Source organism: Ursus arctos, unplaced genomic scaffold, assembly GCF_023065955.2.
Source record: "Ursus arctos isolate Adak ecotype North America unplaced genomic scaffold, UrsArc2.0 scaffold_6, whole genome shotgun sequence".
NCBI lineage: Eukaryota > Metazoa > Chordata > Mammalia > Carnivora > Ursidae > Ursus > Ursus arctos.
In genome coordinates this window covers 39,022,900-39,048,260 of record NW_026623078.1, presented here as the reverse complement: position 1 = coordinate 39,048,260, position 25,361 = coordinate 39,022,900, and the positions used below count along the sequence as shown (strand labels likewise).

General features: G+C 36.0%; 1 protein-coding gene across 1 annotated transcript in view; it reads right to left on the bottom strand.

Moving 5' to 3' along the window:
* The window catches only part of RALYL (RALY RNA binding protein like), a 331,636-nt gene that overhangs the window by 92,280 nt on the left and 213,995 nt on the right, over window positions 1-25,361 (bottom strand). Inside the window, exon 2 of the mRNA XM_026495820.2 lies at window positions 7,012-7,087. Coding sequence (XP_026351605.2) covers window positions 7,012-7,087 — 76 coding nt within the window. The remainder of the gene's footprint in view (window positions 1-7,011; window positions 7,088-25,361) is intronic.

The following is a 25,361-nucleotide window of genomic DNA, read 5'->3' as shown; positions in this document are numbered from 1 at the left end:
TCCTCCTCCCATGCAGCTAATATGGGTAATTTTAATCTAGGCTTCTCTGGAGATGCAGCTATCTCGAAATGTCACTCTTTTTTAGTTTTATGCAATTTGTCATAAGGTGATAAACTGTCTTGGGAGAAGCAGAGAAAAGTCTGTGTGGCTTGCTCTTGGTTTTTACTGAGAGACTCCATAAGGAAAGTTCCATTAGTTTAAAAATATTTTGTGTGCATGAGTGTGTGTGTGTGTTTATTGCATACCTAGTACTGAAGGTACTATCTACCATGCTGTTTAGATATTTTTATATGTGTTAAGTTTCTCTGAGAAGAGAGAGTTAGGGAAAAATAGTTTCTTTTCTTTTTTTTTTTAAGATCTTATTTATTTACTTGAGAGAGAGAGAAAGCATGAGCAGGGGGAGAAGCAGAGGGAGAGGAACAAGCAGACTCCCCACTGAGCAGGGAGCCCAACTTGGGGCTCAATTCGAGGACCCTGAGATCATGACCTGAGCCAAAGGCAGACACTTAACTGACTGAGCCACCCAGGTGCTCTAGGGAAAAATAGTTTCAAACTGAAATACTTGCTTTTAATAGATGGTTACAGACGTTACCGTGCATCCCCTTTTAGCCTTGACTGCTGGGAATCTCATAGTTAAGTCTGATGCTTACTTCTTATTATTGCATAAGTTTTCTAAGTATAATTCGCTTGATCCTATCTGCCACACCCCACCCCTAACTCCCACCTAATTCGTGATCCTTACTATTTATCTCTTTCTAAAATTGTTTGCATGGTTTTGCTTCCTTTGATTTTATCATAAATCACCTCAAATCAAACAAATAGAACTGTACTCTTTCAAAAAGCCTTAGAGATGGATTCTCCGCTTTAAGAAACTGTACCATCCAGTCTCCCTTTACTGATACCACGTTCTTTCCACACGCAAGAAGATATTTATTCATGGATATTTATGCATCAAGAACATCACAGAAGACTGCAAATAGGCCATTCCCTAACCCAGCAGAGAACTTGCCTGCAGCGGAACTATTTTAATAGGGATGGTGTCAGCATTTCTCCAAACATTTTAAATTAAAAGGTTTATAAATTACATGTGCTTAGTGTCAAAATATGAGGGACATACTCTAAGTAAATGTAATTTTTCCCCCCAAAATATCTTTTTATTAGGCAGCTATAGAAAATGTTAACCTGTTTGGCTGACTGTACGAATTTTAGCCACATTATTGTAGCTCAAGGCTCGTTTAAAATAACTTCCTAAAATACCTTATTATAGACCTTTTTCTTTGAATAATCACAATAATGAGAATAACTACAATTTATAGAGCATCCATAACAGTTCCAGACTCCTTAAATATATCGCCTTTCAAGAAATTTTATGTTTCCTTCAAGCAGCTGAAGAAGCTGATGAGTAAGAGATGGAGTTCGAATCATCGATTACACTAAGCCAATTTGAGAAGGCAGCCCTGTCTGACACTCTTTCCACCAAACATACTTACATAAAACATTTGCACAATTTTAAACCATCCTCCAAGTGCGTGCTTGGGACCTTTTTCTGGTTCAACAGCATTTCATGTTCGCTTGAGAAGTGAACTAAAGAGAAGTCACCCTCAATTACCCAGATGTATGGATATTCAGCTTGGAATTTTAGAAGTGGATTTTTTTCTTTTTTTGTATTTTCTCTTGTGGATATCGGCGACCACATTTTTGCATGCTAGCAATTTGCCCAAGATTGAATCAGGAGCTAAAAGAGACTGTGATTGCTACATAGACCCAGCAACAGCTTACTTTCAAATTGAACCTTGTAGACGTGTCAGTACTGGGGCTTGTGCCCATTCCGGAAGGACAGGGTGCAGCAGCACAGGGGGTGGGAGTAACAGTTCCCCGCCCATCTCACATTCCACTTAAAAACCACAGAGTCCGTTCCCAGATGGCTTTCTCAGCGGGCCCACCTGATTAGGTAAGTGAAATGGAAGACTTTACTAGTCTCCCTTTACCAAGGGAGCACTGACACTGGATGTACTAAGCTTCTAAAAATGAAAATGTATGTCTATTATCCTTGACATTATAAAAGGAGACAGAAAATAAATAAAATAATAAACATTCCTCAACAAACAGAGCAAATCAGTGAAGAAGAGGTGTCCAGGATGCTTTTCCTCCATATTGATTTTTGCTATTTAGCATTAGCTGAAATTAACCTCTATTGCTTTTGTTTTAATTGTCAAGGTCCTAAGGAACATTTTGGGTCACTTGAGGGTCCCATGATGTGCCAGAGTCACCATGAAGGATGATAACACAACTCAAAGTAGGTCAAGTAGTAAACGAATCACAGAGATATTTTCCTGCAGAGTCATTTTACTTGGTCCAGGCTCTGAAAGTGTTTTGCTGTTTGAAGTTCCTATAATACAACCTGCCTTCATGGTTATCACATTAATTGTGGCGATCTTAAGACAGTGATGACTGCAGGTCATCCGGGGACAACCTTAAGGAGCCTTAAAGATACTTGTAGTGACAATCTTGATTTCCACGGTCATCTCTGTGAGGTGGGAAGGTTGCTATAAAAGGCAGTGGTCTAACCATATGTGGCATAAAGCCATATTTGGGAATGATACCTAGTGATATCCACGCAATGAGTGGAACGAAGCTTCGTTTCACGTCTTACTGCATTGTGCTCCCTGTGACTGGGAGGGCCGCCTCCAGGTGAGGGAACACCTGTACTTGGTCAGCTCTGATAAATAGTATTTTTGTTCTCTGATTGTCAGCTATACTCACATCAGAGAGGAAAGGTCTGTCTCTTTTACAAGCAGAAACAAAGCCATCATACAATTATTCTCATTTAGCTATTATTTAACATTAATTGGAACTTGGCATGCTGGGAAACTCACTTCCTGGGGGAGAATTTTATTTTAGAGCCGCATAGACACTGTGTGATGCACACAGCACATTTGAAGCAGCAATTTATTAAAAGTTACAATATTTTCCCTAGAGAATTGATTTGCTATTCACCATTAGGACTAGGTCCAATATTTATGGAATGTTCACAAATGATTAATTATGTTTCATTTACAAATAGCCTTTAATGGGAGACATTTTTATTACAAGTGCTATTCTAATGAATTGTCTGTCCTTATGAATTCATGTCTAAGACTGAAATAATTTCTTCTGCCTCCTTTCCCAACCCTGTACTTGAGCCTGCTGTTGCTTATCATGTCTTTCCTATTTCTTCTAACAGACTCATGTGATCATCCCCTCAGCTACCTAAGCTGGAAACCTTGGACATATCTGTGATTCTCACTCATCCTTCCATTCCATTTCCAATTGCTTACCATATTTAAATGGCTCCTTGTTGCCTGGACAATAAAAGCCTAATCTCCGTAATCTGATAAGCAGGCATATTAAAATCCTAATAGCCTGAGCCACCATATCTTCCAGTTATCTGTTCTTCACCAATTGAACTACACTAGTTCTCACCATGATATACTCTTCTTTATTTCTGTGCCTAGGACCCTGTTCACATTTTCTTTGCCTATCATGCCCTTCTTTCTGTCTACTGAGTGAATGCCTGCCTGTTCGGAAGTCCACTCAAGTGTCACCCAGACTTTTCACTCCCCTCCCCCTTGGCAGGATCAGTAACTCTCTCATTTATTTTCTTATAGAACTGAATGTATACATACTTTATTTATGTTCCTTATTTATATGTACATCTAACTCATGTATAACAGTAAATATTTTAAAGCTTTGGTATGTTTTTAAAATTTTTTGTGTCTTCCATGTATACCATGTTAAGTTAGCATGTGATAAATGCTTGGTGAACGTCCTTGGCTAAACTGAAAATCCTGTTAAAAGAAGTAACAGAGCAAAATAATGCCTCAGTGTGTATTCCATATAAATACCATTTTGTGGTTGATGATGGGATGAAATGGATACAGGTGAAGGAGAAAGTCTGATAGCACATCACGCACATCCCCAACAGAGTAAATAGATATAGAGACATAGAGCTTAGAGCACAAAGGTGTATCAGAGGTTACTAGTAACCAGAAAAATAATTTACTTTTATTTCGTTTGCTCTTTCCTTGCCCTGTAGCCTTGGCATTTTCCGTGTCATTTGCCTTGAAAAGGAGCTACCACGGTGTCTAAACCATAGTAGACACACAATAAACACGTCTTGTATGAATGAATGAATGAATGAATGAATGAATGAATAAATGAATGGAGAAATGAAATTATTCCAGCTCTTTCATTTCACAGATAAGGAAAACAGACCCAAGATACAAAGAATAGGAAAGCAGAAACAACCTCTTTTCAAGCTGCTACCATATGACCTACACTAAGGTATGTGCTTTCGCCTCCATTATTTAATTTTATCCTATGAAGGAAATTATACGACCATTATGTGAGATAAAGAACTTGAAGCTCACAAACTGTGTGCCCTATGATCACAAAAATCGGTTGTAACTCTTGTTCTTACACTATGCCTAGTGTAGAGGCTTTCCTTTGCCACCTGCTTGCATGATATTCATGGATAGAAATATAACTAATTATTGGTTTTGGTGGGCAGGAATCTCTGCTTTTTATAATTTGTATTGTTTAGATAGTAGCGAGTGAGTAAATACGGGGAGCTGGAATTTTCTTTGCCCAGCATGCCCTTCTTTCTGTCTACTGAAAGAGCCCTAGAAATGAAGGCTGAATACCAGAGTTCAGTTTCCAATCTTGTTACCTTAGTGGGGGTGAGTCCTTTATTGTCTTGGAAACGTAGTTTTCTCATTTATAATGCAAGGCACATAATACCAACCTTGTGGGGTTCTGTGGTGAACAGATGAACAGTGACTATGAAAGCACAGTTTGCCCACATAAAAAGAAGGTATTACTATTATGAAGCTTATGTGAGAATGAGAAAGTGTGTATAAAAAGGCTTTCTCAGCGGCACATTCGCTCTCTTTTGTTCCCTTTGCTACTGCTTTGTAATTTCACGACATCCTAGCCTTCGTTTGTGTAAACAGATGAGAACAGGATAAGTAAGCATTCTCCACTAATGTGATTTGTATACAATATATCAGACTAAATGAGCTTCTGCTTCTGATTTGTTTGAATTCACAATTCAACATAATTTAGTAATAGAGAAATAATAGTTAAAAAGACATCTGTTTCTTGTCATAAGCTTCTATTTTCATAAGAAAATCTAAACAGTCCGAGAACAGGGAAAATATGAAAACCAACATTACTGCATCGCGGTAACTCTTTGATGAGAAAAATAAGCCACTGGCTGTTTTGTTAATTACTGAAAATTCAACTTTTCAAATGTTCTGTATTAGCACCACTTCTACGCATACATTTAAAAATGAATCTGATCAAAAAAGAACTTGCATTTTTCAGTTTTATTAATATTATCCTTTACCTCAAACAAGGCACAGAAAGTATCACTTGCCTTTGGTTGGTAACTTCATTTCTTTTTTTTTTTTTTTTTTTGGTAACTTCATTTCTGACCTTACATATCAATATTGCCTTATGATCCTCTATCAAATTTGTAAAGACCTGCATCTTTCCATTTTTATATAAATTTTTAAGTTAAAATTAAATAAATCCACACAGTTAAAATAATAAAAGCAATTAAGACATATTTTTAATATATTCTTTAGGATCTCTGATGGTCATACATTAGAGAGCACTGGGGTGTTAGGAAAGAATAGGACCTTGAAACTCATCGAATTCTAACCCTTTTATTTCATAGTTTGGGAAATGAGACTGTGAGTGGCTGAAAAAAAGAGATATGCTAGTTCTCAAGAACAAAGACAAAAAAAACAGCTCCAAGCTATCTTTTGAGTGCTCTTCTTACTGTACTAGATCAGAATATAATCAATTTCGACAAGTGTAACTCAATTCTCCTTTATCCAAATAATATCGGGGGAAAAGGGGGGCCTTGCTCAACACTTACATTAGCTTCTGGGATGTGGACACTGATGGAATGAAGATACGTATCTGGGAGAAGACTAAATAAACTGGATGATAGGAGACCTCAGTAGCTTGGAATAATTGGCTAAATCTAACAAAAGGGAATTGAACAGAGAGAGAAATACAAAATCCACACTTAACAATACAAAAACCAATGGCAAAAGTCCATCAAACACGACATATGGCTTAGCAGCAGAATAGTTTTTGTCAAAAGTGGCTGTTTTTAAAGAACTTAAAGTTCAATGAGTTTACTCTTGTCTTCTTCCCAAAAGGAACTGAATTTTACTTAACATGATAGAAGTTTACCCAGAACAATAAAGAGGCTCAATGCCATCTACTTACCCACCTACACTTGAAATTATGGGTGTGGACACAGATAAACTGGGGCATGCAGAGGGGAAAGACCAGAATGTTAAGTTGATTCAGACCCAAGTATATTAGGAAAAGTTAAAGGTACTTAAGTATGTCTCTCTGGAGAAGGGAAGGACTGCATTTACTGTTTTAGAGAAATAGGGGTGAGATGAACATGTAGTTCGTGACAAAAAGGGCTGAATGATCGGGTGGAAAGAATTCAAGATATAACATCAGAAAGCATGAGTCTGAATTTTGGTGCCATCATTTACAAGTGGTGTGACCTAGGGAAAAATCTCTAAGAAAATGCATTTATCAGGTTCTTGATCTGTAAGATGAGAGTAGCAATATCTACAATGCAGGATGGTTATGAAAATTAAGTTAAATTAAACAACATAGGAAAAATATCTACAGTACAAGGCATACAGTACTCAAAAGATATTGACCTTTCCACCACTTTGTCAGTAGAGTCATGAGAGATTTCTATTAGATTTTACTACAGGAGAATCTTGTACAGGGGTTAAGTGGAGATAGGAAGGTTAGGTGTACAAGATCCCTGCCAATGCTGTGTGATATATTTGTATGTTGATCACCAGCATTTTGTTGTACTTTACGCCAGGAAAGACTGTTCTTTAAAACACTTGATTCCTTATAGGTCATATTGCCTTTTAAAGTCATAACAAGTTTCCATGACTCTGTCTTGCAAAATTGCTTACTTACCTATAAAGTGCAGAAAGGGGCCTCTTGTTTCCAGGTTTTGGTCTGTATGGTTTGGGTTCTCCTGCCATATTGATATCTAAAAGCAAAAAATAATATAGCACTGATTAGGAAAAATTAATCCATTTAAGAAAAGTAAATCATGAGGTTTTCTTTTTCCTTTTGCCATTTGCCTCTACAAATGTTATATGCCATTCTTTATTAAACAGTTATTTATTGAGCACCTACTCCAGCCCAGGCACTGTTTGAGCTATGTCATGTACCAAACAGGTTAGCTCCATGCCCTTGTAAAACTTACTTTCTACTGGGGGAGAAATAGATAGTAAACAACAAACAAAATAAGTAAGAAAAATATATAACATATTAGAAAGTGATAAGAACTATGAAAAAAGACAATGTTAAGTGAGGTAGGGAAATGAGGGATGCTTAGTAAAAATGAGAGAGAGAGAATGAGATATCCTTCTAAATTGGATTTTTGCCAGCAATGTCTCAGTTTGCATAAACATTTGCATGGAATAGAGCTTTGTTCACAAGAGGAATTATTAATTTCCCATGACAGTATCTTCCATCTATGTAGAAAAGGAATGTAGGAGGGTGGAATTGTACTGAGGGAATAACACCATGCACTCAGCAACTAGAATGTGTAGTTATAGTTCTTGGTGGTCAGAAGAAGAGAGAGCACATCCTTGGCCTTCATGAACTAAAACCATGATAAAGTCTCTAAGATAAGACATAGGATACTTAAGTACACGATGAAAGAGTATTTATATACAGTTGACCAACTTCTCTCTTAAAGAAATGTGTAAAACTGTTAGGGGGTTTTAGAAAGTTGGGTGACAAAGGTTCGGAAAATCACATAAAAAACAAGATTTAATAAAGTTAAAATTCCTAAAAATGATAAAAAGGAAAATCTAAAAAAAGGGCAAACTTCAAGAAAAGCTTTGAAAGAAGCAAGGGACATTATTTTGACAGAATAGAAAGGGAATGCTTCTCTGAGAGTGGACTAAATACACTGGTTTAGGGGTGGATGAGCCAACCAGCAGTGAAAACAACCAAAATTTCTATATAAAATACAGCTGACCCTTGAACACTGATGTGAACTGCACTGTCCATTTATGTGCAGATTTTTTTCAGTAAATACAGTACAGTGCTATAGATGAATTTTATGGTTTTCTTAACATTTTCTTTTCTCTAGCTTACTTCTATTGTACGAATACAGCATATAATACCGGTAACATACAAAAAATGTTTACTGTTTATGTTATTGGTATGGTTTCCAGTCAACAGTAGGCTATTAATAGCTGAGTTTTGGGGGAGTCAAACATTATACATGAATTTTTAAAAATATTTACCTATTTATTTTAGAGAGAGGGAGAAAGAGGTGGGGAGGGGCAGAAGGGGAGGGAGAGAGAATCTCGAGCACACTCCTGGCTACACGCAGAGCCCTACATGGGAGCTGGATCTCATGACCCTGAGATCTTGACCTGAGCCAAAATCAAGAGTTGGCCACTTAACCAACTTAGCCACCCAGTCACCCCCATATGTGAATTTTTGACTGCACAAGGGGTCAGTGCCCCTAACTCTCTTGTTGTTCAAGGGTCAACTATAGAATGTAACTTTTTTTTTTCAAAAAAAGACAATATTGAGCTTGTAAGAAAGTAAGGAGTTCATAGAAGCCTACATCTGAATGAAAGCAGGAACTCAGATGGAAGTGGAAGACTGACTCTACCTTATTCCTTGAAGACATTTGTTGAAACCAGAACTTGAACTTTAGCTTTCATGTCCTTGTGAACTAGAGGGGGCGGGAGACAGTGCCCAAAGAACATGACCATATAATCACTAAATTCAACACCCATTTACATTGAAATCCTTAATTAGGAAGAGATAGAAACTTCCTTCTTTTACCTAATTAAGGATATCTACAAAAAACAATCTCTAGAAAATGTCACAGTCAATAGTGAAACACTGGCCACACTTTCTTGAATATCAAGGAATTTTTTTTATTTTATTTATTTTAAAGTTTATTTATTTATTTATTTTTAAGTAATCTCTACACCCAACATGGGGCTCGAACTCATGACCCTGAGATCAAGAGTTGCATGCTCTTCCAACCGAGCCAGCCCCTAATATTAAGAAACTTCAAAGGGCATTCACTATTACCAATTCTGTATAATGCTGTGCTGGATTTCATAGTCAGGGAAGGAAGACAGAAAAACAGTATCAGAAATTGTGAAGGAAGAAATGTCATAATTGCTGATAATAAGTGGATCCACATAAACACTCCAAAGCATCCACAAATTATTATAATTAATAAAAGAGCTTAATAAATTTGTTGGATTCAAAGCCAATATATAAAATTCAACTCCATATCTCTACAAAGCAGTAAATGTTTTTAAAATATAATTCTAAAAGATATAATTTAAATAGTATAAAAGTAAAGTACCTGAGGATAAATACATTATAAAATTTTAAAGATGTTTATACGGAAAATTATAAAACTATATTGGAAGATTTTACAGTTACCTTACATAAACAGAGAAATTGGAAGCCTTGATACAACAAACATTTTAATTCTTCTCAAGTTAATTTTGATTCTATATAATTTCAATTAAATTACCATTCTTTTTATGTCTCTGTGGAGTTGGATAAGTTCATTCTGAAATTTATATGATAGAGCAAAAGGTCAAAACAACCCTTGGGAAAAAACCCAAAGGCGGCAAAGTTGCCTTAGCAAGTTTTATTTTAAGCTGTAGTAATTAAGACTATAGTATTGGTACAGATAGAAAAAGAACCACTGCACCACTGACACACACGGATGTGGATGTTTGAATTAGGACAGAGGTGGCAGAGCCGATCAGTGAGTAAGGATAGGCTTCCAGAGCTGTAATAATTGGTTACCAGTTACTGCAAGGACAAACATGAAATTGGACCTCTACCTTACACTATACAGAAAAATTAATTACCACTGGATTAAGAACCTAAATGTGAGAGGCAAAAATACATAACTTTTAGGAGGAAGGTAGCAGAATATCTTTATGAGATCAGAGTATGGAAGGATAATCTTAAACCAGACATAAAAAGCACCAGCCTTAAAATATAAGATTGATAAATTCTACTACATTGCAATAAAATAAAAAGAATTTCTGCTCATCAAAAGTCACATAAAGACAATGAAAAGAAAGGCCACAAACTAGATGAAGAAATCCTTGAGAAAGGATTTGTTTCTGGAATATATAAAGAACTCATTTACATAATAGGAAAAAGAAACAAACCACCAAATAGAAAATTGGGCAAAATCACAGGAGAGGGGGCGCCTGGGTGGCTCAGTCATTAAGTGTCTGCCTTCAGCTCAGGTCATGATCCCAGGGTTCTGGGATTGAGCCCCACATCAGGCTCCCTGCTCGGCAGGAAGCCTGCTTCTCCCTCTCCCACTCCCCCTGCTTGTGTTCCCTCTCTCGCTGCCTCTCTCTCTCTCTGTTAAATAAATAAATAAATAATCTTTAAAAAAGAAAAAAAAACACAGGAAAGGAACTTTACGGAAGAGGAAAGATGAATGCTAAATAACACATGAAAAGACACCCAACCTCACCAGTAATGGAGAATTCAATAATAGTATATGTGCTGCCGAAGTGAGCATAATAATGGAGAATTCAAATTAAAACACTATGAAACACAATTGATACTCACTAAATTTACAACAATTAACAAATTCTGACAAAATCAAGAGTTGGTGAGGTTTGGGAGCAACTGGAATATGTGTACATTGCAGGTATAAGCATAAACTGGTACGATTATTTTGGAAGATAATTCAGCAGTTTATAGTGAACTTAAAATGCCCAAGCCCTATGAACCAGAAGGTATGCACCTGGAGAAACTCCTGCATATGTGTACCATAAGATATATACAGGAATGTTCATTGCAGTACACCACGATGGAAAAAATTCCTGGATGGAAAAACACAAATATCCATTGATAGGTAACTGGATAAATGAATTGTGATATATTTACAAAATGAAACACTATACAACAGGGGAGAGAGAGAGAGACAGATACAGAGACTTAGAGCCACAGGCAACAACACGGAATCTCAGGAACATAACAGTGACCAAAAAATGATGTCATGGAAAGACACTGACAGAATGAATCCTTTTATGTTAATAAAAATACAAATTTAAACAGACGTTACATAGGAATCAAAATACATGTAATAAAATAAAAGAAGAGCAAGCAGAGATAAACAATAAATTTAGGATGAAGGTTACCTTTAAAGGGCAGAAAAGAATGTGGAACTTGGGTAGGCCATCTAGGAGACTTGAAAATTAATTACAATGTACTATTAAGGGTGCATGTGCAGTGGGAACAGCAGCATTCTTTATAACTCTAATATAGTATAAATTTTATTTTGTATATACTTAATAACTAATAAAGAATTAAAAAAGAAAATGGGAACAATGATGGTAAGTTGTGAATTGATAAATATTCAGGTCAGGGGTAGTGAGTTTTGGTGAACAAGTGGTTTCAGCAAAGATTGTGAACAAGGAAATAGCAGGAAAGAAGAGCAGTTGGGTGGGTGGGTGGATTATTGGATATGAATAGATTAGTAGAGACTCCAATTAGAACTTTACATCTAATTTGACTGGGATATAATTTTGGGTTCTGGGTAGAGGGCAGTTGTGAGAATGAATCATAAAGACAGTGACTCTTGTATGATTTGGGATAAGGCACACCAAAGATCAAGGCTGTCTGAATCTTTCAGATGTGACAGAGTTGGAACAAAAAACTGAGTGAAACAAAAGCAGATTTCTATTATTTTTATAAGCTTTGAAATGATGGTAGAAGACAGGTGTCCATGAAATAGAATAAGACACAATGTGTGTGTCTGTAGCTCAGAACCCATGAGTCTCCATTATGAACTGAAAATGTAAAACTATTCTCATAAATAAATAAAAAGCTTGAGACTTGTCTGTCAACACAAATATTATAACACTTTTTTTTTAATAATATGGTGTCAGTGGTTCTGAGGATAAACTTAGGAGTTTGACAGCATACACATACAATGGAAAGCCTTTCGTGAAAGGCTGTTAAACTCAGTATTTCCAGACATCAGCCTCTGTTCAAAAGTTTTAAAAAATGGAAAAGAAAATTTTTTGTTTCTTATAGACATAAAATAGTGTTCAAAAGTATAATTTTCCTTTGATCTTATTAAAGGAAATACTTGTATTTTATATATTTCATATTGCTATAGTGGAGATCATCCATAACTTGATGTTAATGGACAGGGATGAGGGTGAAAGGGGTTGGATGTGGTCCAGGAAGAAGAAACGGTGGGCAGTGAGCTCAACTAGTAGTGAACATGAAGTCTTGCCAAGCTCTGTATGAACGAGCATTGCCATTGTACTGAACTTTATAAATAACAAGATTTAATTGTATCTTCAGGACACACGGTTTATTTGGAAGCCAAGGCTCAGGTTTTCATGTCTCAAGAGCTGTTGGCCTTGAAGGGACCATGCAAACAGGGCAAATGTCATCTGAACAGTAAACTCTGTGGTCAATGCTGGGGAGACATCTGAGGTTTCCTTCCATGATTGTCGGACACTGGGTAATTTTCCCATAGGTAGAGCAAGAGAACAATAACCAAGGTTCACTCTTCCATCCCTCTTATAAGGTAGGGGCTTTGGAATAAAACATTGAGATACAGAAAATAAAGTTATTTCTTAAATTCCCTAATTTGGAAACAGAGCCATACCAAATACTAATATTTAGAAATCGTGTACTGTCCTCAAGAAAGGCTGTAGGTTTAACCATTCTTAGCAAATCTTTTTGAGATCATCCAAAAAATCCTAGTTAAATTCCTACTTGTTTTGCATAAGAACCTATAAAGGTACTTATATATCAAGAAGGTGGACTCTATTATCTGAGTATTAGAATTATATTCTTGTAAAGAGAGTCAGTAAAGTTAGGTAAGCGCCATTAAAAAGCAGTCTCTTGAAGTGTTTCTGTTTGAATACAATATACATCATACCTGTGTGGAAGAACTCCCCCAACCCCTTTCTGGCCTGAGGGACAAAGCAGAAGGGAGCTAAACTTTTACCCATGGATAGGAGATGAGTGGAGACAGCAGACCTCCACAAAGATGGAGGAAGGGCATCTGCATCTTGTCCTATGACATTGTGAGCCTCAGTAAGGACCAACTAACAGACTTATAGAACAGACCCCCTATCTGTTTTGAAGTTTTGATATTTCAAGTTAGTGTGAAAAAAATAGGTTGAAAAAAAATTCACTCCAAAATTATTCTTCTAATATTAAACCTCAGAATCAAACAACTGAAAAATACCCTGTTGGGCTACAAACTATATAGCTTCACAGTAAACTACTTAAAAAATACATTACACGTTCTAAAAAATTTAATCAGTTTTCCTTTCTTCTTTATATCTAAGCTAAATAAGCAATGCCAATATACCATGACAGAAATAACTATAAAGTCAGAGAACTGGAAAAAGTCAATGAGCTGAACCTATTCTGGTTTGAGGTAAATGAGATGAGGCAAGCAGAGACAGGTGCTGCTCCAAGCGTCATTCTCAGAAATGATATGCAACACACGTTCACGTATTTGTTTCACCGATTCTCGTTAGCATGCGACTAAGATGATGGTAACAGCATTCTATTAGTTTATGCTTTATGACTCTTGGGAAGATACCTCCAGTTCGACACCCAAACCCTGTGACTCTCCCGTCGGCACCCCCATTTTATGTTATGACATTGCTCTAATGGCACAGACAGTGCAGTGCTTGTCTTTGGTCTTGGACTTTTATCCTGCAGTGTTGTTCACCCGATAGGTGTTCAATGAGTCTATTGGTTGATTAAATTCATACAGACCAGAAGGTATATCCTTGCACAGGTTGTAGTGTGTCTAGCCAAACACACTTTGTCAGCACATTTCCTAAAGTGGTATTCGTATGAACTGTTTTGGAAGATGGTAATAGGTATGTTGCCAAACAAATAAATCATGGTAAAATAAGTTCAGTAAAAATGCTATAATATATCTCTTTCTTGGATATTTGTAAGCATATTAAAGGATAAGATTCTGAAAAAAGGGAGCATTCAGTTATGTTTAACTCATATGTTTATATCTCTCTCTATATATCTCTCTCTATATGAACACAGTACGTTTTGGATGGCACACCTGTGAACATCCAACAAAACAGTGTGCTCTCAGAACACTGGTTTATGAGATACCCTGAAATAGTTAGAAAAATATTTTCCATGTATTTCTTTGCCATGTTTCAATTTGGAATATCCTCATGCAAAAAGACAATTTAATCTCTTCAATTACATATTATTTACACTACTACAGTAAATGGACACTTGCTACTTACCTCTACCACTAGTGATCCCTTTTGGCATCTGTCATGTCTGCAGGAATTTCACCTTGATATCAAAGTGATGTCTAACTTACAGTAGAATAAGGCATCCACATTATCAATATCATCTTTTAGATGGAGAAAAAAACTAAAAGAAATATTTTTCAAAAAGAATTAGTTCAAAGCATTCTCTTGATTCTTGAGATTTGTTTGTTTTGTTTCCTTCCCCAGGTTTAAATAAAAGTTTAAATATTTCAGCCATGGCATAGAGACTGCCAGGAATAGTCGTTCAGAGTCTTTTATTGTTCACATTTAAAAGATTTAGGGATTCATTACTATTCCATTGAATAAAAATTCAGGAGATAAAGAAGACAGTCTGTTATGTTTGACAAGGGAATGCATGAGCCCTACAATTCTCTAGTATAAGCACCCTCCGTTAAAGAGTGTTTGTGCCTTTATTAGTTTAGACCCTCAAAACAATCTTGTGAATGAAGCAGAACAGGAATCATTATTCCCACGTCATGTACATAGATGTCTGAAGAACTGAGAAACTAAATGGCATTTATAATAATATCGTTAGCTCAGTTCAGTACAACCGTCTCTATTATTGAGCATGGCCCATGGGCCAGGCACTGACTGATACCTGTCCCTGTCCTGAGAGAGAGGACTGTCTGAGAGTCAGCCGCAGCCTCCAACTAGAGCTGTAAGACTCACCGTCTAGAACCTAGCCTACTCTCTCATTGCTCTTTACCAGATTTTGGATGTCACATTTGCTATGCCACTCAATCCTGGTCTGGCTGTGGAAAGTATTAGGAAAAGTAATATACTCTGAGTCCCCAGGAGTCTTGGCATCACGGAGGGAGGATGTATGATTAAAAGAATGCTGTAAGGAGATCTGTCTGGTGGCAGTGGGGGAAATACATTCGACCCAGTTGATTGCTTGAGATTTCTGGGCCAGGTAGGTTCACAACACTGTGGTTTGATGGAGCTGCCCGGAAGTGCTTTTACTCTAAGGAAAAAAACACGCCAGACTTGCAAATGCAAGCATAGCCTGCCGTGTGCTCTGAAATATGGACATTTGAAGTATTTTTAAGCCTAGAGCTGAAAGTGGAGCTAATTTGGTACAAAAGTAAATGGCTTTCTAATCTTGTTGTTTTTCCTTTCACGGAATCAAAGCTAGTTTTAACACTTGAAATATGTCCTTAATAGTATGTTAAAATATTCACTGTTATGGGAATGAAACTGTAGTCTAATTTTACTGGGCAGTCACTGAATTGTGACCATTTTAATGAGCCTTTGGACCCGGTTTCATAAATTAGTTCTGACACAGCACTATGGCACGTTGGCCTCTGGTTATTAGAATGCTAATGCAAAGATCACTGGTTGGCCAGATTCCCATTTGTTGCCAGAAAATGCTCTGTGCTCCCAGGGTCTGTCTGCAAGGGCAAATAAAAGTGGAAGCTTGAACTTATTACTCATTACTTGGTAAGTCCAATCACTGTATGTGACTTATTTTCCCCAATAGAAACTGAAGTGAAAAAAGTGGGCATGTATAGTTGATGCCCTTTTTTATTTACTGTCTATTGCATTCAATGGTTATATTAAGAAGAAAATAAAAAGGCCACAAATCATTCATTTTCATTGATCAAATAATTATTGAACCTACAGACTGTGCCAGGTACTGTGCTAGGTACTGGGTAAATGTATATGAACATGGTATTCTCCGGGATGTCACAGAAGACGAACCTGCAGCTGACCGCAGCTCATCCGATAAACATCACCATGAGGATGACTACTTCGCACTTTGGGAACGTGGTGTCCCACCCTCTATGACTGAGAATGGTCTCAACTCAAGAGTCCATTCTTGGTACATGATGTGGTTTCCTCCCAAGACACTGCTTATAGTGTTAGCAGTTTCACAGATGTACATCTATCAACCAGCTCTGCAAAAGCCTCAGCTCTATCCATTAAGCTGTACAGACCTGTTTCTGTCCTGTTTATTTTGCTTTTCTCATCAAAACTCCCATTAGCTAATTGTTAGAATACTTTTGGTTTGCCTGAAGTGTAAGTGGCCACGAAACCTGAGGAAATGTTGCGGCATTGGTCCATGTTTCCTCGATGTCTAGTTTGAAGTTACATAACAGCGAATACAAGCACACAGTCACACAGGTACAAAGCAATTTTTAAATCAAATTTGAATTTCTTTAATTCCTCAAACTTTCACCTTGCTTCATTTTTTCTCTATCACTTTATTTCTTATATTACCTTGGGTGTATTTTTTGAACAATGCTTTTCTATATTCTATGAAAATCTCTAAAAATCTCTACAAAGGTAAAAAGGAAGGACTGTATGTTTTATTAAGAGATAAAGGCTCCAGAAACCAAATCTAAATTTTGGATAAACATTCAACAGCAGCACCGTGAACTTAGGATCTTGCTTAACAATTTTACAAATATACTTAATGACCTATTGATATTGGGAGTAGAGATAACTGTTGTGATAAATAAGACCAAAATACCTGGTAAAAAATAATCTAAGCCATATATTCATTATCAGTGTGTGGGCTTAACAGTAGTAATTTCTTTGCATCCCAAGAGTTTAGTTTCATAGTTGAGGACAAAATATTCCTTAAGGAAAGTAAAATTCAGCCACAGAATCTGGATTAACAATTTCCTTGAGAACTCTCAGATTTCCATCAGCGAAGTAAAGCAGATCCCAAACTTTGGGTATTGCTTCTCTCTGTTCCCTTTCTTCTTCTCTAATCTCTCTCTTTTCCTATATGTATAGATAAATTTATTTTCGCCGTTCCTTTCTGTGATGACTTTGCTTTCAGCGTTTAAAACACTAAGGTTACTGTGTTTAGAGTATTTTATAATTCATAAATATAATGAAATGCCAAAGCTAACATTAGGTAGCTAAACACATTTTATGTCGAGATTAGTATACAACTCTGATACTCAAAGTTTGGTTGGCAAACAGACAGCATGTCTATCCTGTAGGAACCTGTTAGAATTGCAGAATCCAGGTTCGATCTCAGATCTAATGAATCAGACTACATTTAACAAGACATCCACGTAACTGCTATGCACATTCAAGTTTGAGAAGCAATGGAATCTAACATACTTAGCTTAAATCCCTTCCTTTAATTATTCTTTAAGGATTTTATTTTTTAAAACAGTTTGAAAATAAAATATTAAGAATTCTGAGCAGACAACATCACCCACCGTCAGAAAAATGCAAATCAAAACCCCAATGAGATATGACCTCACCCCTGTTAAAATGGCCAAAATCAAAGACAGAAGAAACAAGTGTTGGTGAGGAGGTGGGGAAAAAAGGAACCCCTGTGCACTGTGGGTGGGAATGCAAACTGGTGCAGCCACTATGGAAGATAGTATGGAGGTTCCTCAAAACATCAAAAATAAAACTACCCTAAGATCTATTAATCACACTATTGGATATTTACCCAAGGAATACAAAAGCACTAATTCGAAAGGATATATGCACCCCTATGTTTCCTGCAGCACTATTTACAATAACTAAATTATGGAAGCAGCCCAATTGCCCATCAACAAAGTGAATGGATAAAGAGGTGGTACACACACACACACACACACACACACACACACACACACACATGGGACTATTATTCAGCCATAAAAAAGAATAAGATCTTGTCATTTGCAACAACATGGATGGATCTAGACAGTATAATGCTAAGTGAAATAAGCCAGTCAGAGACAAATACCATATGATTTCATTCATATATGGAATTTAAGAAACAAAACAAATGAACAAATGAAAAAAAAAGAAACAAAGCAAAAACAGACTCTTAACTATAGAGAACAATCTGATGGTTACCAGAGGGGAGATGGGTGGGGGGATGGGTGAAATAAGTGATGGAGATTAAGAGTGCACTTAATCCTGATGAGCACTGAGCAATACATGGAATTGTTGAATCACTGTATTGTACACCTGAAATTAATAGAACGCAGTATGATAACTACACTGGAATTAAAAATTGAGCAGAAAAATAAAGCATTTAGGGAAGAAACTTGAAAAATGCTTTTTTAAAGGCTTAGAATGGACTAATGGTATCCTAATGTCAACTTTGATGATAACTACAGTTGCTAGCATTTGTATATCATTTAACATTTGATCACATTTTCACACTCCTTAAAAAATTTTCACAATGATCTTGTGATGTGGGTCTTATTGCAGATTTCCATTTATACAAACGGAAGTTGAGAAAGTATAAGTTATTTGCACAAGATAACATAGCTAATAAGTAGGGTGCCAAGACTCTGTATTCGGGAGTTGTCACTCTAAATAAACATCATGCTTTATAGATGAAGTTTGACTTTTCAATTAAAAATAGATGTATCACTTTTGGCAAGGCTTATAAAATTTATTGGCAAATTACTAAAATATTTCATAATTTCATTTATTAAAATGATAAATTTTTCACAAAGTCTTCATCAACATATATAATGGAGAAAACCATTAAACTCAATCTTACTGTTAAAATTCCATGAGACAGCAAAACTTCAAAGAGCTCTGTGACCCAAAATGCGAGTCTAGAAGAGCCAGAAATCAAGGAAATGCAAAGGATCTGACACCCTTCTCCAGAAGCAGGAAAGAAATAGATTACCTAATATTTAGCAACAAAGCCCAGTCTAAAATACAGATGAGAATACACAAGATTTAATGAGATAAAAATGCTTTTAGATATTGCCATGCAACAATACGTAGAGGATTTTAAAATGACTTCACCTGTATCATATCCTCTCTCTTCACACCTCATAACCTACTCCACTCACCCGCCTTTCCCCCTCCAGGTATACTGGTCTCCTGTTTCTCAGGCACTCCAGGTGTGTCCTCTGCCTTTGGCATTAGCCGCTTCCTCTCTCCCAGCTTCCTCTCCCCCTACATAATTCCACAGCGAATTCCCCCAATCCCTTCAAATCCTTGCTCAAATGTCACCTTCTCACCTATTTAACGTGCAGCATTTCATTTCCCTACACTTCTCACACTCACAATCCCTGTTACTCTGCTTGAATTTTTGTTTTCCAAAGGATTTATCACTTCCTAATGCATGACACAATTTATTTATTCATTATGCCCACTGTTTATCGCTAGGTGATACTCGACCCCACCATGCTAACATGCTGACCCCATGAAGCCAGGGATCTTTGTTTTGTTCACAAATATATTCAAAGCACCTAGAATATTTGGCGAATAGATGGAGTTAATAAGTGTTTGTTAAATACATGAATGACTTAATGAATTAGTGACTGTTTTATCTGAACTTCAGTGGCTCAACATGGCTGTCAAAGGTAGAAAGTAGAATCAAGAACAAGGTTATAATTACAGTGACCATATAGTTTAGTATCTACAGGAGTCAGTTCTGGGTGTGAATAGGGCAATGAAATTATTAAAATTATGTAATTTTGAAAATTTATTTAATTGATCAACAAACTGGCTTATTATATCACTGGTTCTATAAAGAGAGGTAATGAAAAAGATTTTTAAAAATTCTTAATCTGTTTAAAATGAAGAAAAATTAAAACAAATTAAGGTTGATTATCTGAATATGAAATAAAACGAGTAACTTCCCATGGTGCTTTGATCAGTTTATACTGTGTCACATTTTTCTGTAAAATTTGTTTTCAATCATCTTATTTTAAATTCTTCATAAAATTTCACGTCTTCCTCAAAGTGGCACTTTGCCATGAATGATTTTGACATTATTGACACTTTCAAATTATTCCAATCTGTAAATATAATATTTTTAATTGAGAAAATACTTCTAGAGGTGCTGAGGAAGATCAGCTCAGAACTATTTTAAGTGGAAAATATTCTTAATTCTATTTTTATGTCGATACGTGTAACTGTATCAGACCAAATATTTTCATAGGTATTGTCTTTTTACTTCCATTCATAGAGTACATTTCTTGACATTTTTATAAGAAAAAATTGTCAAAAATGTCTTAATGTTCTTTTGAATGTCTTAGGAAAGGTAGATGCCATACAACCATTGGCATTCTCATTTTTTTCTTTAAATTCAATTAGCCAACGTACAGTACATCCTTAGTTTTTGATATAATGTACAATGATTCATTAGTTGCATATAACACCCAGTGCTCATCAGACCACATGCCCTCCTCAATGCCCATCACCCAGCTACCTCATTCCCCCCAACCCCCTCCCTTCTGCCACCCTCAATTTGTTTCCCAGAGTCCAGAGTCTCTCATGGTTTGTCTCCCTCTCTGATTTCTTCCCATTTAGTTTTCCCTTCCTTACTCTATGATCCTCTGCACTATTCTTTATGTTCCACATATTAGTAAAACCATATGATAATTGTCTTTCTTTGCTTGGCTAATTTCACTTAGCATAATCCTCTCCAGTTCCATCCATGTCAATGCAAGTGGTAGGTATTCATCTTTTCTGATGGCTGAGTAATATTGAGTATATGTGAAACATATCTTCTTTATCCATTCATCTGTTGAAGAGCATCTCAGCTCCTTCCACGGTTTGGCTATTGTGGACATTGCTGCTGTGAACATTGGGGTATGTGTGCCCCTTCTTTTCATGACATCTGTATCTTTGGGGGAAATACTTAGTAGTGCAATTGTTGGGTTGTAGGATAGCTCTATTTTTAACATCTTGAGGAACCTCCATACTGTTTTCCAGAGTGGCTATACCAGCTTGCATTCCCACCAACAACTGTAAGAGGGTTCCCCTTTCTCCACATCCTCACCAACATTTGTTGTTTCCTATTCATTAATCTTCATCATTATACTGGTGTAAGGTGGTATCTCATTGTGGTTTTGATTTTACTTCCCCGATGGCAAGTTTCAATTTCATTTCATTTTGGTAAAAATAAAACTCCCTAATTATAAATAAGACTTTATAAAAAGTCAAAAGACTTCTCCCTCAAGTTGAGACATTTCGAAACATTATAATAGAAAAATGAAAATTAAATCTTGTATATCTTTAGAGTTGTCACTGTGTAACTTACTTACTCCATTCATTGCTTTTGTAAGAACTGTCTTCTCACTTAAGAGATTTGCTTTTAATAATCAAAATTCTTTACAGACTTCCAAATTTGAATCTTGCTGAACATGTTTTTTAAAGATTTTCTTTATTTATTTGAGAGAGAGAGAAAGCACAGCAGAGGATGAGGCAGAGGGAGAAGCAGATGCCCCGATGAGCAGGGAGCCCAATGTGGGACTCAGTCCCCGGACCCTGAGATCATGTCCTCAGCCGAAAGCAGACGCTTGACTGAGCCAACCAGGTGCCCCTTGCTGACCATTTTAATTAGAGATTTCCAACTAATTTTGAAGAAAATACAACCAAAATTTAGAGTATTCACAAAGTAGTTCTTTAAAAGCTCAAACATCTGAAATTCAATTGATGGATAGCAGAGAGAGATTTTGTAATGATATGCTAATGTTTTTATTTCGCAATCAGATTCATCACGAAAATTTCTGTAGTTCTGTTTCTTGACTCTATAAACATAAAAATATTTTAAAAATGTGATACTTACAGGTCAGTTTGTATAAACTAGTAGACTATCATAGCTTGTTTGATGCAATTATGATTTATACACCATAACCAGTTCAAAGTACATTTCTGCTTCACAGCTTTCATAATTTGCTAAGAATGTTATTTTTCTACCATGCTGTGTTCTACTCAAATTTGTATTCATATTATCCTGTAGAAATCATATAATTTTATTTTCAATGTTGAATTTTTAAACTAAATTTGCAATACCATTTACAAATAATGTCATCAGTTCCATGGTTTTCATTTAATAGTCAAAAATAAAGGTTTTAATCTTAAAGGCACAAATAAATTAGCCTAGGGCCCATTAAAAATGTATGAACAAAATAATTAATCATTGTTATTAAAAGGCTTTCAGAATAATTATTATGGCTAGAAATTGCCCATAATGTGGGAAGCCAGGACAATGTGATTTTCAAGAAGAATTGTTTCTTTCTGAAATATTTATTTATTTTTTTAATAGAGATATAATTGATGTATAGAATTATAATGATTTAATATATGCATATATGTGAAATGATCATCACGATAAGTCTAGTTAACATTCATCCATCACTACACAGTTACAATTTTTTTTTCTTGTAATGAGAACTTTTAAGATTTACTGTCTTAGCAACTTTCAAATATACAATATAGTACTATTATCTCTAATTGTCATGCTATACATTACATACCCATGACTTATTTATTTTATAATTAGAAGTTTGTACCTTTGACCGCCTTTACCCATTTTGCCTACCCTCCACCCTATCCTGCCTCTGGCAACTACCAATCTGTTTTCTCTATCTATGAGCTAGTTTTTGATTTTTTTTTTAGATTCCCACATATAAGTAGTATCATATAGTATTTGTCTTTATCCGTCTGACTTATTTCACTAAGTATAATGCCTCGAGTTCCATCCATGTTATAACAAATAACAGGATTTCCTTCTTTTTTGTGGATGAAAAATATTCATATATAGACATACACAATAATAGGCACACATATATCTAAATCTATATCTCCCTCTCTCTATCTATCCCATATTTTCTTTATACATTCATCCAGTGATGGACACTTAGTTTGTTTCCATGTTTTGCTACTATAAAAAAATGCTACAATAGACACAGAGATGCAGATATATTTTCGAGTTAGTGTTTTTGTTTCCTTTGGATAAATACCCAGAAGTGGATTTGTTGAATGATATTTTACTTTTTTCCTCAAAAGGAATTCTTGATGTTCTAGGTTAGGTACCAGGCTCAGGGGTTCAGAGGTACAAATCACTTGTGGAGGGCCTAAAATATAACTTTAATTACTGACTTACAGGCATTAAAAGAAAACATTAATATCACATATACATAGTGGGTTAATGGTAGCCATTTTATAAAAATATACTAGATTTTCTCTGAACTATAAATTTCTGAACTATAAACTAATCTGCACAATATCTATGCAATATCAATACTGCTTTCCCCATTGTACAGAGAGTAAAACTTTAGGCAAGAGAGATGAGTAACTTGCATAAGGCCATGCACCCTGTGTTCTGGCAGAACCCACATTCAAACTAGATTCTTTTTGACTCCAGAGGTACATTCCTCAAACTACCCAATTACCTGCTCCTGCTTTAAGGGTAGAAATTTTATCCTATTGCTCTTGGCAACCACAAATGCCTGAGCAAAAGAAAGATAGGGATGTTTATCTCCATTGGATATTGAATGACTACTGCAGGCAGTTTGCTACTTGGGTTAGCGCTTATTAGCTTTTGATGAATATCCTGCAGAGACAGGATCTTCAATGTGTTGTATTTGGGAAAAAGGCAGATCCTAGGAGCATTATTTAATAGTGACTGATTAGTAAGGTAGTTTAGAAAATATGTCTACAAATTCTTTCATACATATAGTAGGCAGAATAATAGTACCCCCGCAAAAAATGCAGAGTGTAATTCCCAGAACCTGTGAATATGTTACATTATATGACAAAGATGAAATAAACTCATTTTAAAATAGGGAGACTATCCAAGGTTATCCGGGTGGGCCCAGTGTAATCAAAGTGGTCCTTAAATTTGGAAGAGGTAGGAAGGAGAGAAGGTCAGAGTGATGTAATGTGAAAAGGACTCAGCTCACCACTGTTGGCTTTGGAGATGGAAGAAGGGAACCATGAGCAAAGGAATGTGGGAAGACTTTAAAAGCTAGGAAAGGCAAAGAAACAAGTTATCCCTGAGAGTCTCCAGCAAGGAACACTGCCCAGCTGAGACCTGTACTTTTACCCAGTGAGATCTACGCTGGACTTCTGAGCTACAGAACTCTAAGATACTAAATTTGCATTACTTAAATCCACTAAGTTTATGGTAATTTGTCACAGCAGCAATAGAAAACTAATACAATAGCCTTTCCTTCAAGAAGTAGAATATAATTCACCTCGGCCTGAGTGTGGGCTGGACTTGCTTCTAATCCATACAATGTGTGACTCACTTCTGAAAAACAGAATGTGGCAAGAAATGGTATATCACTTCCTAGATTAGGTTATAAAAAGACTGTGTCTTCCATTTTGGGTACACTCTCTCTTTCTCTGGGATTTCTTCCTCATTTCAAGGGAGCTGGATGCCGTGTCATCAGGCACTCTATGGAGAGGCCACGTGGTGAAGAGCCAAGCCCTGCCAGCCACCACATGGGTGAAGCTGGAAGAATATCTTTCCCAGTCAAACCTTTAGATGGTTGTACCCCTAACTAAAACTTTGATGGCAGCCTTGTGAGAGACTCTAAACCAGAACCACACAGGTAAGCTATGTTAAGATTTCCTGACCCACAGAAATGGGAGTATAACTAATATAATTACTCTAAAGCTTGTATTTACCTATTGAAAGAGAAGAGAAAAACAGAAAAGGAAAAAAATACTAATTAGGTGAGTATGGCTCCATTTCTCCAAATAAACTCCAATATGAATGTACGTATTTCATTGGAAAGTTGTGAGAAAGTCAATATTTTTAGTGTGACAATGTACACATACAAAAGCTGGCATTTTTATAAATATAATTTAGTCAACTTTCATTCAGATTATAAATGAAATTAAAATCACAATGTGGAGAATAAAATTTTTCAAAACATGCAATTTTACTAAGAATATATTCATCAATTTTTACACATATTTTAGTGGATTAGAGCTGTCAAAACTGTTGAGATCAACAAAGGCAATTAACCTCTAATTTTTTCCCCTGTTCTTTCTTCTATTTTGCTTTTCCCTTGAAGTCTAAACTTAATGGAACAAAGCATGCCATAAACTGAGGTTAAATAATGGGTTTTCTTATGTTGCTATATAGAAATATTCTCTAGACTACAGTTTACAAAATTTAATAACTTCCAGCCAAACATATGTATGTGTGTATATATCCATTAAACGAAGAAAATAACCATTTACTTCATGATACTTTTATGTTGAATTTCAAATTGAATA